We start from the raw sequence: 16,237 nt of genomic DNA on the forward strand, positions 1-16,237 counted from the left end.
TTATTCCAAAGTAGGCGGTGACAAAGATGGTAGAATCTAAAAGAATGCATTTTATATTTCACAGATCAAAAGGCCATCGTTGAGTTGCTGGGGAGTCGCTCAAACAAGCAACGCCTTCTTCTGCTAATTCCCTACAAAACCGCCTATGGGAAGGTAAACTCTGCTTCCTCTTCATCCTCGGGGCTCAGGCGGGACACAAAATGGGCCCATTTCAGAATACTAGTTTCCATGTCTTAACTAGGGAAGTCCCCATCACATATTTTTGTTTTGTTTTGGCGAGCACGAGAGCCATTAATTCGGAGTTTCCATTTCCAGGATCTGATCAAAGACCTCAACAAGAAACTGTCGAACGACTGCGGTAATCTGGTCACGGCCATGATGAAAAGCCCGTCCGAGTTCGACGCGTCGGAGATCCACCGCGCCATCGCGGTAAAGCGACGCCGGCGGCAAAATCCCGGAGCAATGGCTTCCGTTAGAGACCATTGACGCCATTTGTGGCGCGCCGCCTGTCCTCCCCCGCAGGGCCTCGGGACCGACGAAGTCTGTCTCACCGAGATCCTGTCGTCGCGTTCCAACGGTGAACTCAAGGAGATGGCGCGCCTTTACAAAATGGGTGAGAGAGACGCACGCCGCCAGCCGGCGGGTTCGAGTTCCTCGATGAGATCGTGACGTGATTCCTTCCATTTAGAATTCCCGGAGTCTATGGAGGACGCCATCAGCAACGACACCTCCGGGCATTTCCGCAGACTCCTGATTTCTCTCGCGCAGGTACACCGCTAAAACTCACCGCGATACCACAACATTCTTTTTACCGGCTCTCGTCCACGTAGGGCAATCGTGACGAAAGTACCAACGTGGATCTTTCGCTGGCCAAGCAAGACGCTCGGGTAAGCGGCCCTTTCAGCAAAAAAAAATCCCTTTTCATTTATAACCGAATGACTCTCTCGTCAGGACATCTTCTCCGCCGGGGAAGAGAAACTAGGGACGGACGAGTCCAAGTTCAATGGCATCCTTTGTGGCAGGAACAAAAAACACCTCCTGGCAGGTGGGCACTCAAAATCAATCAATCAAAGTTGGATGGAGACATGAATGCCCATGCGTTTTGGTGTCTCGCATAGTTTTTGAGGAGTACCTGAAGATGTTTAAAATGGATATCGAGAAGAGCATCAGCAGGGAGATGGTGGGAGATTTGAAAAGTGGAATGCTGGCTGTGGGTAAGGACTACTTATGCCCATTTTCATCTAAAAATGGCTTATTGCAGTAATAATAATGTACCGTATTTTCACGACTATAAGGCGGACATAAGTCTTAACTTTTCTCTAAAATAGACAGGGCGCCTTATAATCCAGTGTGCTTGGACCAATACTAAAATTGTTATCACGATAAAATAAAATAAATCAGTCGATAGGACAACTACGGAAACCAGCCCCCGACTCTACTATTTTCCCGTAGATAAAGTACTGCGCAGTGACTGCTGGGATATAGAGTTCTTAATACACCCAGTTCTTCAATACAGTTAGTATGACGGCGAGCACACTAATTTGGTGCTGTCCATCATTTCGGCTGTATTTACAAAAGAAATCCTGCCGCTAAATGTTGGCGTCAACAGAGCATTCAAAGCTAGACTGTGAACTATGTATATATATTATATATAATAACTCGGAGCTTGCCGTCATTCCCGGAGGCTTAAGAACTACAACCGCGGGACCCGGCGTTTTGGAAGACTCATTTGGGCAATTGTTTAATTCGGACACAGAAAATGAGGACTTTGATGGATTTGTGGGTGATGATGACGTGAGTAAGTTGTAAAATGTCTAAATAAAGTACAACCAAACTCAGTTTTGCTTCCGTTGCCTTTTTAAAAACGTGTTTTTTGCAAATAAGGCCAAAAAGTTTGAGAACTGTCAATCATTTTAACATTGTTTAAATGTGATCACCACTTTTTCAACTGTTAAATATTCTATTGTGACTATTTAAACGCAACATGGTTATCTTATAGCGCTTCTATACAGACTTTGTTGGGGGTACTCGGAATAATCCGCTGTAAAATATTTCCCCTAATATTAATGCCCTGTAGTATCATCTTTTCTCTTTTTTTGCTACCTTTAGAGCGACGGTACTCTTTATAATGCTTCTTTTGGATGTTGTGTTACGATCCAATCCGCTCCAATTGTGTGCACTGCGGTGCCATGCCTCACTTTTCCTATTATTTATTTCAAGGTTATGCGTGTTTGTATTTATCATTTGTTGTATTGCTATCAAATAGCAAGCGGCTCAGATTACGACTGTGTTTTCTCTATTCTAGTGAAGTGTATTAAGAATACACCGGCCTACTTTGCTGAGCAGCTTTACAAATCCATGCAGGTCAGTCACACTCGTCTTCTTCATGCACGCTTGTCCACTTTTTTACCGATTTTTCAGAGCGCTGCATGGAAATATAAAAGTTGAACTCTCTCTCAAAGCTTTATGAATTCTGCCATTGGAATCATACAGGAAAATGTGACACAATCGATGGGAATTTTGCCATTCACCCGTTAGCGTATGGACTGGGTACCATTAAACGGGTATATTTTTGCTGGTGTGATAATTCCTTTCATTTTTCTAATACGGACTCCAGGGCCTGGGAACCAAAGACACCACCCTCATCCGAGTCATGGTGTCCCGTTCTGAGGTGGACATGCTGGACATCCGCCAGGAATATTTGAAAATGTATCACAAGTCGCTGGCCAAGGACATCAAGGTGAGTAGCCTCGCCGAGCCAATGGCGTCGGTCGGTGGCCAGCCGATGTAAAAAAGGCAGGCAGGTAGGCAAAAGCCTTCATTTTTTGTTCTTTTTCCCCCTTATCTCTTAACAGGGCGACACATCAGGGGACTACAAGAAACTCCTTCTCAAACTGTGTGGCGGCAGTGACTAAAACCAATCGCAATCCTTTTTTGCCGTCGTATCGTCAAAGCCATAATGCTAAATTTGCAAAGCGCCAAAATGCACGCCCGCCAATTGAGTTTTAGCCTTGCAAGTGCACACTAAATCCGTCTATTGTTTTGCTTGCTCAATATTACATTTTAATTTTACAGAGCGAGTTGCTTTACATGATATAGACATTTTTTTTTTTAAAAAGCCTTATTTTTAAAACTACACAAATGTGCCACGCAATGTAATCTCTATTCCGGGGATGTCCAAACTTTTATCCCCGATCTTATTGCGCCTTATTCTGTCATCTAGATTTCACTGTGCTAGTGCTTTGTGGTTTTTTGTCAAAATGCAATCATTTTTTGGGAAATTTATATTCGCCAGTCTCCGAAAATAAAAATAAAATAAAAAACAATCCCAACTTTCTGGCTATTTACTGACACAACACTATTATGATTAAAACGGAAACATATTTACAAAGTGTTACGTAATATGTAGCTTTTAGCTTGAAAGGAGAAGGTACAGAGTTCATACGCCTACAGCAACATTGTTATGTAAGCGTGGAATTGTTATATTTTTTATTTTTTTATCTCCACGTTACACTTTAAAACGGGCGGGAAACCGGCAATACTAAAACATTTGTGATAAGGCTCACGATCAAGTGGAAATTTGCGATAAATGGGTCAGGAAATCATTCTAGAATAGAACTAATAAACAGAAAAAAACAATTGTTTATCACGAATAGATGTCCATTTTTTTGTGTTAGATTTGCTTCATTTTTGGGGCATTTCTGGGTCACTTCCGGCACCAATGCCGGGGTACCCGAAGGTCCCCTCATCGAATCCGTCCCTCGGAGGCGGAGCCATGCCGTTGGCCCCACCCGTCAACGTAAGAAGAAGGGAAAAAAAAGCAGGATGCCGGAACGGTCATTTGGACCAACCGTTGACGTCTTAATTGTGTTTTTTTACAGAAAGTGTTCAGAGGGACCATCAAAGACTTCCCCGGCCGGAGCCGACCCCCTCGAAGACGTGGAGGTCCTGAGAAAAGCCATGGAGGGCTCTGGTGAGTTCCGTCTTCTCGTTTTGGTGCTCTAACCTGTTAGCGGGGATGCAAACATATTCAAATTTCGGATTTGGCTGGATGCAAATCGTCTCTTGATGAATTTGCGCTGACACATTGATTTCTCTAGCGTCACCTTTTGTATAAAATAATTTTTAATACTTTTTACGCTGAGTTTTATACGTTCGTCCAGGCGGCCACAATCCATTCGCAAATAGTAGCTAGCTAGTAGCTAGCGTAACTATTCCAACGCTGTCTTCCATGCTTCGTAAAGCTGTGTTGATGCCGATCGCCAGGCCACAATCCATTGGGTGTATTGACAAAAGAACTACATATCCCAGCAGTCACTGCGCAGTACTTTTTCTACGGGGAAAATAGTAGAGTCGGGGGCATTTTGCTGTACTTGTGAGAGCTGTAGAGGATAGTGTACCCTATCAACTGATTTATTTTATTTTATCGTGATAACAATTTTAGTATTGGTCCATATATAAAGCGCACTGGATTATAAGGCGCCCTGGCTATTTTGGAGAAAATTTAACACTTATGTGCGCCTTATAGTCGGGAAAATACGGTATTGACCTTTTTTTTTTACTGGGAAACGCACTTTGTGGAGTAGCACCATCAATTTCGTTATATGCAGATGTGTATGATGATAATAAAGGCTTTTGATTTGATTGATATAATTCGTCTCGGCGATCATTTTGGGAGTCGTTTTTAGCGTTGTGACATGACAAGACTCCCCTTTGTTACTACTAGCCTTAACTAGCCTTTAGCTTACTTACTGTATGGCTAATTTTTTCCCCATTAGCCTCGCTTGTTTTACCCAAGACGTCAAATCGTGCTTGTGCCATGTCGTTGAGCTCATTTGAAAAGATTTATTTTAGCCAGAGGCCCAATTGGACCGCTGAGTTAAACTTCCAAAGAAATCTATTACGTACCTGAAAGTGACATCATTTTTTATTTTTTTATTGTTGTTTTGCAGCTGTCAATCATTATTTTTCTTTCCTTCTTCCAAAGAAATCAATTACTACATACCTGAAAGTGAAATCCGTTTTTTTATTGTTGCTTAGCAGCTGTATATTATTATTTTTATTTCCTTCTTCCGAAGAAATCAATTACTACATACCTGTAAGTGAAATCCGTTTTTTTTATTATTGCCTTGCAGCTGTATATTATTATTTTTCTTTCCTTCCAAAGAATTCAAATACTACATACCTGAGAGTGAAATCCGTTTTTATTTTTTATTGTTGTTTTGCAGCTGTCAATCATTATTTTTCTTTCCCTCTTCCGAAGAAATAGATTAAATACTTGAAAGTTAGATCCGTTTTTAAATTTTTTTTTAGATTCTTGCTTTGTAGCTTATGAATTGAGGATAATGAGCTGCGTGTCTTCAAAATGACCTCAAAGAAGCAAATTCGATCAGTCCAGGTCATTGAAAACCGCTGCGAAAGAGTCCTGAGCCTTTAAGAAGTCCGTCTTAGGTCGCTTTAGAAGAGTCCAGACACCTTAGGAACATTCAAATACTGTACACCTGGCACCAAGAGCACAAATGATGCATTATAATATTAGAAAATGAAAATGCTCTTCTGATTTTGTCTTTGAAGCCTTGAGCAAACCAGCATACCCACCGCAACTGGATGCCTACCCACCCCTAGCTGGAGTCTACCCACCAGCACCTCTGCCAGGTATGTGAAGGATGGGAAGGTTACCAGTTAACATGCAATTCTACCCAAAATAGGGTTGTTTCAAATCACAATGACATGATTGGGCCTGATGGGTTAATTATTAATACAATTTAATTAACATGGAAGACATCTTTAAACATACACTGGTTACAACTTGCAAGGAGAATCACTCCTAACTCGCCTTCGTTCAAAAGGATTCTGAAGAGCCCCAGTCTCAAATTAAAGACACTCTTATACAAAAGTAATTAAAATGCATACATCTATGATATTATCCAGAATAACCCCAACAGGGCCCAATTTCCGATGACGCGATCGGATCTGGGACATCTCTAATATACGCTTGTGCCCCCCCCCCCCCTTTTTGTTAAAAACACACACCTCTGTTGCCGCACAATCGTCCTTTATTGGTACTTTATCGCCACATTACTTGCATTCCGAGTTCAACAGTTTTTTTTACCGACTTGTTGACTAAAGTCCCCAAAAGAGGACTCATCCTCCCAAATTCTTAACGGTTAACTCTTCAGAAAGAAATGTGGTTGGTCGTTTAAAAGCACGACGAGTTGGTTTTAGTTTGATCGTTGCTCTAACTTTGCCGCCATGATGGAATGCCCATCTTTCCAATTGACAGGCCACTATACCTCGGGATTTTTCCAATTTACATAAGAAAGAATGCATTGTGTCGAATTGAGCTCTTCGAATTTTCTAGACCTTGATATTGTCGCTGGGCATTTTTATTTTTATTTTTTTGCGATACGTTTGTGACGTTGTCAAGCCAGATGGGCCAACCCCCCCTATTTTTTTTTCTTTTTTTCAATTTCACGCTTTCACCTTTAAAAGCAGCCTAAACGCTCGTGGCCGTTCTTCTTTAGTTCGTGACAAATCAATTTGTATGCCCCTTTTAAAGTTGGCGTGTCTTGTGTTGTTTTTATCAGGAACGGATGAACAAGCCATCATTGACTTGTTGGGGAGTCGCTCAAACAAGCAACGCATTCCTCTGCTATGTTCCTACAAAACCGCCTACGGGAAGGTAAACTCTTCTCCTCTTCATTCTCGGGGCTCAGGCTGGACACAATGGGCCTATTTCAGAATACTTCTTAATATATTTCAGCAAACCATCTGAAAGAGGGGTTTAAATACATGTGGAAAAATAGAATATAAACATTTGGATTCAAATTTGGCATTCATATTATTATTATTTTTTTAAACAGATCGGGCTTCGTGAAAAGAAAGAGCAAAAATGTGACTACTAGCAAGAGGGTGATTAGACAGAACAACAAAGCAAAAGCACAAAGTACAAAGTAAAGTAAAAAAGAATGTAGTAAGACATTAAAATGTATTTAAACAAGCTAGAAGGGCTGTAAGACACGAAAAACATAAGTGTGGACGGAGCTACTGCCACTGGCATACGTATATATACATACATATATATATATATATATATATATATATATATATATATATATATATATATATATATATATATATATATATATATATACACATATATATATATATATATATATATATATATATATATACATATATATATATACACATACATATATGTATATATATATATATATATATATATATATATATATATATATATATATTATTGGAATATCCTTAGAATTATTTTGTGGCCTGTTAAAAAAAAACCTTCCATGGACAGTTACCAATAAAATCAATTTCAACATGGAAAAAGGGTACTGAGTCATCAAGTCAAACTGCCATTGATGGCGATGGACGTCCAAGTCAGAATTGATCGGACGTCTATCGTGTCGATAGCAGCCAATGAGTTAATGCGTCTTCTTTTTTCCTATCCCAATTGCCTCGAGTTGACATTTTAATTTTCCACGCACCTCCCCAGGGAAAAAAAATGCAATTTGTCTGCATCCTTTGACGTTTTGACAGCAGCGAGTATGAGTCAACGACCAGTGGGCGGGGCTTCTCAAGATGAAATCCGCTTTAAAGAGCCTCGCACCGGCGGCCAGACTCAAACATCGTCCAGCGACAGCCACATTACTCGACGAATACCAGGAAAAAGAGCTCCAACAGACCCAAGTAAGTTACCAAATTCCACTTTTGTGACACTTGTGCCTTTAAAATATTGACATATAATTCTTCTGCGGAGTCTCGGCGATCTTTTTGGGAGTCGTTTTTAGCATTGTGACATGACATGACTCCCCCTTGTTACTACTTTGCCTTTAAAGTGTTTTTTTTTACTGGGAAAACACACTTTGTGGAGTAGCACCACCAATGTTGTTATACGCAGCTGTGTATGATGACAAAGGCTTTTGATTTGATTGATATAATTCGTCTCGGCGATCATTTTGGGAGTCGTTTTTAGTGACATGACATGACTGCCCCCTTGTCCAAGGAAATTAATGACATACCTTAAAGTTAAATCCGTTTTTTTTTATTGTTTCTTTGCAGCTGTCAATTATTATTTTTCGTTCCTTTTTACAAAGAAATCAATGACCTTCTTGAAAGTCTTAAATCCGGTGGGACCAGAAACGGAACAAGATCGCATTAACTCATTCACTGCTGTTGATGGACACTAAATCTATTTTAAGTGACAATTTTTGGTCATCTTAAAAAAAATAAAAAATAAACGGCCCAAAGACTTGTCATCCACAAACGTGGAAACGTCACTTGATGACAATATTAATATTCTGGCCACTCCGCAGCACAAGTCGCATTTTTTTTCACTCAATTCAAACCTTGCCTTCTGTTTTCCAGTCCGGTTTATTTATGAATTGAGGATAATGAGCTGCGTGTCTTCAAAATGACCTCAAAGAAGCAAATTCGATCAGTCCAGGTCATTGAAAACCGCTGCGAAAGAGTCCTGAGCCTTTAAGAAGTCCGTCTTAGTTTGCTTTAGAAGAGTCCAGACACCTTAGGAACATTTAAATACTATACACTTGGCACCAAGAGCACAAATGATGCATTCTAATATTAGAAAATGAAAATTCTCTTCTGATTTTGCCTTTGAAGCCATGAGCAACGCAGCATACCCACCACAACTGGATGCCTACCCACCAGCAACTCTGCGAGGTATGTGAAGGATGGGAAAGTTACCAGCTAACATGCAATTCTACCCAAAGCAGAATTGTTTCAAATTACAATGACATGATTGGGCCCAATTTCCGATGACACGATTGGATCTGGGACATCTCTAATATAGGCTTGTGCCCCCCCCCCCCCCTTTAAAAAAACACACAAACCTTTGTTGCCACACAATCGTCCTTTATTGGCACTTTAGCGCCACATTACTTGCATTCGGAGTTCAACCGTTTTTTTTACCGACTTGTTGACTAAAGTCCCAAAAAGAGGACTCATCTCTCCCAAATTCTTAATGGTTAACTCTTCAGAAAGCACCGAGTGTCAGCTGACTTCTTGTTTGCCATATGTTGCAGGAAGTTGCGGATGCGGGCCCCCCGGTGGCAAGGCTGGCACGGTAGGTTAACAATGACTCCAGATCTCCGGATTGGATCCGACCAACTCAAATATTGGCATATTTTGTTTGCAAGATGTGTGATTTTCCAAGTTATCCGTCATCGGCAGATTCTTTGAATCTGGCGACTGGCAATGAAACGTACCATTGGGACAACCCTACTTTGAAATGCGGTTTAAAACGTTTAAAAGCACGACGATTAGGTTTAGTTTGATCGTTGCTCTAACTTTGCCGCCATGATGGAACGCCCATCTTTCCAATTGACAGGCCACGCCCACATGCCAAGGCGTGGGGGGTTTTCCTCCAAAGCCCTACCTTTCCGCCCTCGCAGCGTACCCCTCCATTTCCCCACCAGGCGGGTACCTTGCCCCTTTTCTCTAACCAACCGTCGTATGGCCTGTACCCACAGCCAGGAGGAAGTGCCCCCCAAGGTCCAGGGATTGTCCCGTCTCCCAAGCCCATCGACTTGGAGACCGCGCCGGCACCAATGCCGAATCCGTCCCCACCCGTCAACGTAAGAAGAAAAAAAACAGGACGCCGGAACGGTCATTTGGACCAACCGTTGACGTCGTAATTGTGTTTTTACAGAAGGAGTTCAGAGGGACCATCAAAGACTTCCCTGGAGCCGACCCCCTCAAGGACGTGGAGGTCCTGAGGAACGCCATAAAGAGCAACGGTCAGTTCCATTTTCTCGCCTTTTTTGCTCTAACCTGTTTGCAAACATATTCAAATATCGGATTTGGCTGGATGCAAACCGTCTCGGGATGAATTTGTGCTGACACATTGATTTCTCTAGCGTCACCTTTTGTTATGAAATAATTTGGGGGAGGGGCATTATACCTCGGGATTTTTCCCATTTACATAAGAAAGAATGCATCGTGTCGAATTGAGCTCTTCGGATTTCAATTTTCTTGAATTTGATATTGTCGCTGGGCTTTTTTTTTGTTGCTTCGCTCATGTAAATATAAATATACTTCTGTACGTGTATTTATTTTTTTGCAATACGTTTGTGACGTTGACAAGTCAGATGTCTAAATCATCGTCGGACAAAGTAGAGCATCCAAAACAGAGCATCCAAAACAGATGTTTTTTTGCTCCTACGGCTTGTAGAAGGAGGAAGAGGCAGGTCGAGGCAAAATGGACGCCGCTCGCTCGCTCCATTGTCTTTGTTGTGTCCCCCCCCCTCCTGGAGGAGGAAGGGGAGGGGCGGGAGACGGACAGAGCGCACGTCCCTCTTGTAGTCTTCCTCGTGCCAAATCCTACTCCTACTTCCGTTCCTGGAGGGTTTTATTCAAAAGTAGGCGGTGACAAAGATGGTAGAATCTAAAAGAATGCATTTTATATTTCACAGATCGACAGGCCATCATTGACTTGCTGGGGAGTCGCTCAAACAAGCAACGCCTTCTTCTGCTAATTCCCTACAAAACCACCTATGGGAAGGTAAACTCTGCTTCCTCTTCATTCTCGGGGCTCAGGCTGGACACAAAATGGGCCCATTTCAGAATACTAGTTTCCATGTCTAATCTAGGGATGTCCCCATCACATATTTTTGTTTGGTTTTGGCGAGCACGAGAGCCATTAATTCCAAGTTTCCATTTCCAGGATCTGATCAAAGACCTCATCTCGGACCTGTCAGGCGACTTCAAGAAGCTGTTCACGGCCATGTTGAAGAGCCCGTCCGAGTTCGACGCGTCGGAGATCCACCGCGCCATTTCGGTAAAGCGACGCCCGCTCCGCCGGCGGCAAAATCCCGGGGCAACGGTTTCCGTTAGAGACCATTGACGCCATTTGTGGCGCGCCGCCTGTCCTCCCCCGCAGGGCCTCGGGACCGACGAAGTCTGTCTCACCGAGATCCTGTCGTCACGTTCCAACGGCGAAATCAAGGAGATGGCACGCATTTACAAAATGAGTGAGCGAGACGCCGCCAGCCGGCGAGTTCGAGTTGCTCGATGAGATCATGACGTGATTCCTTCCATTTAGAATTCCCGCAGTCTATGGAGGACGCCATCAGCAACGACACCTCCGGGCATTTCCGCAGACTCCTGATTTCTCTCGCGCAGGTACACTGCTAAAACTCACCGCGATGCCGTGTCGTTACCACAACATTCTTTTTATCGGCTCTCGTCCACGTAGGGCAATCGTGACGAAAGTACCAACGTGGATCTTTCGCTGGCCAAGCAAGACGCTCGGGTAAGCGGCCCTTTCAGCAGAAAAAAAATCCCTTTTCATTTATAACCGAATGACTCTCTCGTCAGGACATCTTCTCCGCCGGGGAAGAGAAACTAGGGACGGACGAGTCCAAGTTCAATGGCATCCTTTGTGGCAGGAACAAAAACCACCTCCGGTCAGGTGGGCACTCAAAATCAATCAATCAAAGTTGGATGGAGACATGAATGCCCATGCGTTTTGGTGTCTCGCATAGTTTTTGAGGAGTACCTGAAGATGTTTAAAATGGATATCGAGAAGAGCATCAGCAGGGAGATGGTGGGAGATTTGGAAAGTGGAATGCTGGCTGTGGGTAAGGACCACTTTTGCCCATTTTCATCTATTAATGGCTCATTGCAGTAATAATAATGTACATCATTTACATTTGAGAGGAGTGTGTGGGAGGGTTATACATTGGCTGAGGGAATAATATTTTTTTTTAAATGGATATGTTACATATACGCTATGTTAGATATACATATATGTTTCCTACTCTAATTTGTGAAAATTCTCTTCATACGGGTGGTTATGGAACGGATTAACTGTGACACTCGAGGGAATACTGTCATTTTTTTTCTTTACAGCGATAAAAGTCCATTTAAAGAGTCGCGTATAACACACGCTTATTTTTGCAGTTTGTTTCACCTTAGTTGCCACTTCACACTTATTATAATTCCAGCCGTAAACCTTCTTGGGAAAGCAAATAAGGCCAAAAAGTTTGGGAACCGTCAATCATTTTAACATTATGCAAATGTCATCGCTACTTTTTCCAACTGTTAAATATTCTATTGTGACTATAAACGTCCTCGTTTTAAACGAAAAAAGGTTATCTTATAGCGCTTCTATACAGACTTTGTTGGGGGTACTCGGAATAATCTGCTGTAAAATATTTCCCCTAATATTAATGCCCTGTATCATCTTTTCTCCTTTTTTTGCTACCTTTAGAGCGACGGTACTCTTTAAAATGCTTGTTTTGGATGTTGTGTTCCCATCCAATCTGCTTTTCATTGTGTGCACTGCGGTGGCATGCCTGCATGACACTCACTTTTCCTATTATTTATTTCAAGGTTATGTGTGTTTGTGTTTATCATTTGTTGTATTGCTATCGAATAGCAAGCGCCTCAGATTACGACTGTGTTTTCTCTATTCTAGTGAAGTGTATTAAAAATACACCGGCCTACTTTGCTGAGCAGCTTTACAAATCCATGAAGGTCAGTCACACTTCTTTTTCATGCACGCTTTTCCACTTTTTTACCGATACATTTTACAGAGCGCTGCATGGAAATAGAAAAGTTGAACTCTCTCTCAAAGCTTTATGAATTCTGCCATTGGGACGATACAGGAAAAAGAGTTTTTATGTGACACAATCGATGGGAATTTTGCCTTTCACCCGTTAGCGTACGGACTCTGTAGCATAAAACGGGTATGTTGTTACTGGTGCTATGATTCCTTTCATTTTTCTGATGCGGACTCCAGGGCCTGGGAACCAGAAACAACAACCTCATCCGAGTCATGGTGTCCCGTTCTGAGGTGGACATGCTGGACATCCGCCAGGAATATTTGAAAAAGTACCACAAGTCGCTGGCCAAGGACATCTCCGTGAGTAGCCTCGCCGAGCCAATGGCGTCGGTCGGTGGTCAGCCAATGAAAAAAAGGCAGGCAGGCAGGCAGGCAGGCCAAAACCATCATTTTTTGTTCTTTTTCCCCCCTTTTCTCTTAACAGGGCGACACATCAGGGGACTACAAGAAGCTCCTTCTCAAACTGTGTGGCGGCAGTGACTAAAACCAATCGCAATCCTTTTTTGCCGTCGTATCGTCAAAGCCATAATGCTACATTTGCAAAGCGCCAAAAATGCACGCACGCCAATCTAGTTGTAGCTTTGCAAGTGCACACTAAATTCTTCTATTGTTTTGTTTGCTCAATATTACATTTTAATTTTACAGAGCGAGTTGGTTTACATGATATAGACATATTTTTTTTAAAAAACCTTATTTTTAAAACGATAGAAATGGAAATTCCGGTATGCGCATAATTGGTAATCTGCTTCATCTGCTAAAAATGGAATCAATTTTCAAACGTGCTGACTTTAAATATAAATGTGCCATGCAATGTAATCTCTATTTTGGGGGTGTCCAAATTTTTATGCCCAAACTTTGGAAAGAAATTGCCCCTTGCGCCTTATTCTGTCATTTCGATGTCTCCGTGCTAGCGCTTTGTGTTTTTTGTCAAAATTCAATCATTTTTCGGGAAATTTATATTCGCCAATCTCGGAAAATAAAAAAAATAAAACAATCCCAACTTTTCTGGCTATTTACTGACACATCACTGTTACATCCTAAAATGTTTAAGGACAAAATTGTAATTAAAAAATAATGATACACCCCTCCTCACCCAAACATCTGTATTAAACTACCAATTATTTGTTTAATGCCATTATCTCTTAACGCAATTCGTTTTTCAGTCTCTGTTGTTGACTCTATTTGTCAGCAGAGGGCAGCAAAACAGATCAGGCTTAATACAATACAGTTTCAATATTTTAATATCAACTTTGTTGCTGTAACAAAAAAATTGCAATTATGATTTCGTGATCTGAATTGGCTCAAAAATGAGCTTCATAGGCTTTGTATTGGAATCAGGTTAAAAAAATACTGGTTTTAAATTGTATTTTAAATATTCACTCTGGTTTCCATAGGCGGGGATAGATGACCAATTCTGTTTGACGGGGAGGGATGGCATCTGGACTCTACTTTCCGGGCTCCAGACACGAGCGCCCAATCGGTGTGAGCTTCCTTTTGATATGAATGAATCGTTATCAATTTTTCATCTGAAGGGAGGAGCGGCGCCTGCCAACATGGCAGACGGAGAGGAGTGGATGGGAATTGGACGTGTCGCCGGGAGAATTGGCGCACGCTCCAATAAGGTCACGCACGCACGCACGCTTTGTGAGAGGTAAACGCCCACGGACGAAGGGACGGCATCCATCATCTTGTCTTATTTCAGCCATGCTAATATCGTTTGTCAGCGCTCGGCTAGCTTTTAAGAACCACTCTTAAGAGTCGTGTGTGTGTGTGTGTGTGTTGGGGGGTCGGGGGGGCTTTGCAGCTTGAATGGAGATGGTACACAGTTCATAGGCCCCTGGCTACAGCAACATCGTTATGTAAGCGTGGAATTGTTAGTTTTTATTTTTTTATCTCCACGTTACATTTTAAAACGGGCGGGAAACTGGCGATAGTAAAATATTTGTGATACAAGGCTCACGATCACCAAGCGGAAATTATCGATATATGGGTCAGGAAATCATTCTACAGTGGAAATAATAAACAGAAAAAACAAGCTCGTTTCATCATTCTGCTCTGAATTTTAAATGTGTTTATCACAAGGAGATGCTGTGTGGTTTCACTGAATTGATCATCAACATAACAATGATAGTGCATACATATTGGTATATTATACTCAACATAGTAGTCACATTTTTGCTCTTTTCATACAATAACCCTGATCTGTTCAAAAAAAGAAAATTTGAATGCCAAATTTGTATTCAAATGTTTAAATTCGATTTTTCCACGTGTATTTGAACGCCCCTTTCAGTTGGTTTGCTAAAATCAATGGTAACCATTTAGCACTCAGTCGAATCCATCGCCAATTCAATTAGCATCGTCGACGGCACGTGACGTCACGTCCACGCCCATTGAAAAAGCGGGCGCGACTGGTCCAAGCCCCGCCCCCTCGACCAAATTTGGGCATTGCGCGCCTGGTTGATTGACAGCGGGCAGCAGCTGCTGACTCGCTCAGACATGGCGGAGGATACAGCGGAGCGGAGCCTCGGCGACGGAGTTGCATGACTTCTTCTTCTTTTTGTTTTGGTTTGGGTTTTGTTTACCTTGCCTTCCTCCCTCCCTCCCTCGGCCAGGCGGTCGAGTCGCACGCTTCCCGAGAAGAGAAAAGACGGGGATCGAAATGTGTCGGTGCTCGGAAAGGAGCTGGAATAGGACCCCAATGGCCACACGCGAGTAAGATGGGACAATGTGTCGCTCTCGTGTGCACTCAACGGCCCCGGGCAAGCAACATGGCTCCGCGTGCCTTTCCCACGACCGCGGCGCTGTGAACGGTGCTCTCCCGATGCCGCGGCGGTTCAGGCGAACTCGCGTAAGTTGGCTAATCGCTCGCTACTTCGGATAGCTTACGGGTATTAGCGTTAGCTTGACGGAAGCTAAGGCGGCGGCGGAGGCGGCGGCGGCGGCTCAGGCGGGGTGGAACAACGGCCAATACGGGCCACCACCACCACCACCACCACCAACAGCCAACACCAGCACCATCGCGGCGGAGCAATGGAACCCAAGCACAAAGAGTTACTGGAGCGATGCCACCAGAACTTGGTGGAGTCCGTGGTGGACGCCGACCGGCTGGTGGAGCCGCTCGTCGTCTCGGGCGCCCTCAGCCAGCTGGACCGCTTCGAGCTGGAGCAGAACTGCTCGTCCAGTGCAGAAAAAGTGGAGCTTCTGCTCAAGATGCTCAGCAACAAGGAGAGCGACCATTTCCGAGACCTGTGCCTGGCCCTGGAGAAGGCGTACCCGGACTTGCACGCCGCCCTCTTCGGCGGAAGCAACGGTGGAGGCGGCCCCGTGGACCACAACACCGGTAAGAAAAGTGCGTGTGTGGGAATGTGTGTTTCTGTGTGTGGTCGGTTGCACATATTCTTTATCCTCTGTGAAAAGGAACTTGTACGGATTACGGAGTAGTGATGGCATTTTATCAATGAATGATTGTAAAGTCAGAAAATGTAGATGCCTCCAATCACGGTCCCCAAAATTGTGGCCATCATGCCGTTTTTCAGAGGATTGGAATCAGGTGAATTACATTTTTTTATTTGTATGATCTGCAAAATAATTAAAATCTACAAATCTGTTGAAAAACAGCTA

At 43.0% G+C, this 16,237-nt stretch overlaps 3 protein-coding genes across 7 annotated transcripts in view; all 3 read left to right on the plus strand.

Annotated features, from left to right (window-relative positions):
- LOC144084362 (annexin A11-like) overlaps positions 1–6,687 on the plus strand; it is a 21,700-nt gene extending 15,013 nt beyond the window's left edge. Inside the window, exons 6-17 of one of the 3 annotated variants that reach the window (XR_013303786.1) lie at positions 316–429; positions 523–613; positions 689–768; positions 831–887; positions 952–1,045; positions 1,119–1,214; positions 2,306–2,364; positions 2,618–2,740; positions 2,856–3,799; positions 3,882–3,973; positions 5,575–5,655; positions 6,588–6,687. Coding sequence is in view for 2 of the 3 variants with exons in the window: in XM_077612708.1 (XP_077468834.1) it covers positions 44–153; positions 316–429; positions 523–613; positions 689–768; positions 831–887; positions 952–1,045; positions 1,119–1,214; positions 2,306–2,364; positions 2,618–2,740; positions 2,856–2,915 (884 nt within the window). In the remaining variant the exon portion in view is untranslated. Of the gene's footprint in view, positions 1–43; positions 154–315; positions 430–522; positions 614–688; positions 769–830; positions 888–951; positions 1,046–1,118; positions 1,215–2,305; positions 2,365–2,617; positions 2,741–2,855; positions 3,800–3,881; positions 3,974–5,574; positions 5,656–6,587 lie in introns of those variants that run through there. The other 2 variants (XM_077612708.1, XM_077612707.1) reach the window with 2 other exon arrangements.
- On the plus strand, positions 5,625–13,610 carry LOC144084363 (annexin A11-like). Of its 3 annotated transcripts, none has more exons than XM_077612711.1 (16): positions 5,625–5,655; positions 6,588–6,682; positions 7,526–7,719; positions 8,653–8,712; positions 9,075–9,115; positions 9,522–9,788; positions 10,464–10,552; positions 10,715–10,828; positions 10,931–11,021; positions 11,093–11,172; positions 11,246–11,302; positions 11,368–11,461; positions 11,535–11,630; positions 12,470–12,528; positions 12,794–12,916; positions 13,041–13,610. In XM_077612711.1, exons 5-16 carry the CDS (start codon positions 9,085–9,087, stop codon positions 13,098–13,100), a joined length of 1,161 nt encoding a protein of 386 aa, XP_077468837.1. In that variant the 5' UTR covers positions 5,625–5,655; positions 6,588–6,682; positions 7,526–7,719; positions 8,653–8,712; positions 9,075–9,084; the 3' UTR covers positions 13,101–13,610. The 3 variants fall into 3 exon arrangements, with proteins under 3 accessions (XP_077468837.1, XP_077468836.1, XP_077468838.1); XM_077612710.1 differs by having other exon boundaries at positions 5,626–5,655; positions 7,570–7,719; XM_077612712.1 differs by having other exon boundaries at positions 5,631–5,655; positions 7,573–7,719.
- A 1,459-nt stretch (positions 13,611–15,069) lies between these two features.
- Positions 15,070–16,237, plus strand: part of dlg5a (discs, large homolog 5a (Drosophila)) — a 32,073-nt gene continuing 30,905 nt past the window's right edge. Inside the window, exon 1 of the mRNA XM_077612984.1 lies at positions 15,070–15,956. Within this exon, the coding sequence (XP_077469110.1) occupies positions 15,647–15,956 (310 nt within the window). The 5' untranslated portion in view covers positions 15,070–15,646. The remainder of the gene's footprint in view (positions 15,957–16,237) is intronic.

The sequence above is a fragment of the Stigmatopora argus genome, chromosome 11, assembly GCF_051989625.1.
Source record: "Stigmatopora argus isolate UIUO_Sarg chromosome 11, RoL_Sarg_1.0, whole genome shotgun sequence".
NCBI lineage: Eukaryota > Metazoa > Chordata > Actinopteri > Syngnathiformes > Syngnathidae > Stigmatopora > Stigmatopora argus.

What these genes read in the sequence shown, in the direction of transcription:
- LOC144084363 (XM_077612711.1), top strand. Translation starts at nt 9,085, where the DNA reads ATGCGGGCCCCCCGGTGGCAAGGCTGGCACG. An exon ending in AAGTGGAATGCTGGCTGTGG is followed by an intron (nt 11,631 to 12,469) that starts GTAAGGACCACT and finishes TCTCTATTCTAG; the next exon opens with TGAAGTGTATTAAAAATACA. An exon ending in CGCTGGCCAAGGACATCTCC is followed by an intron (nt 12,917 to 13,040) that starts GTGAGTAGCCTC and finishes TTCTCTTAACAG; the next exon opens with GGCGACACATCAGGGGACTA.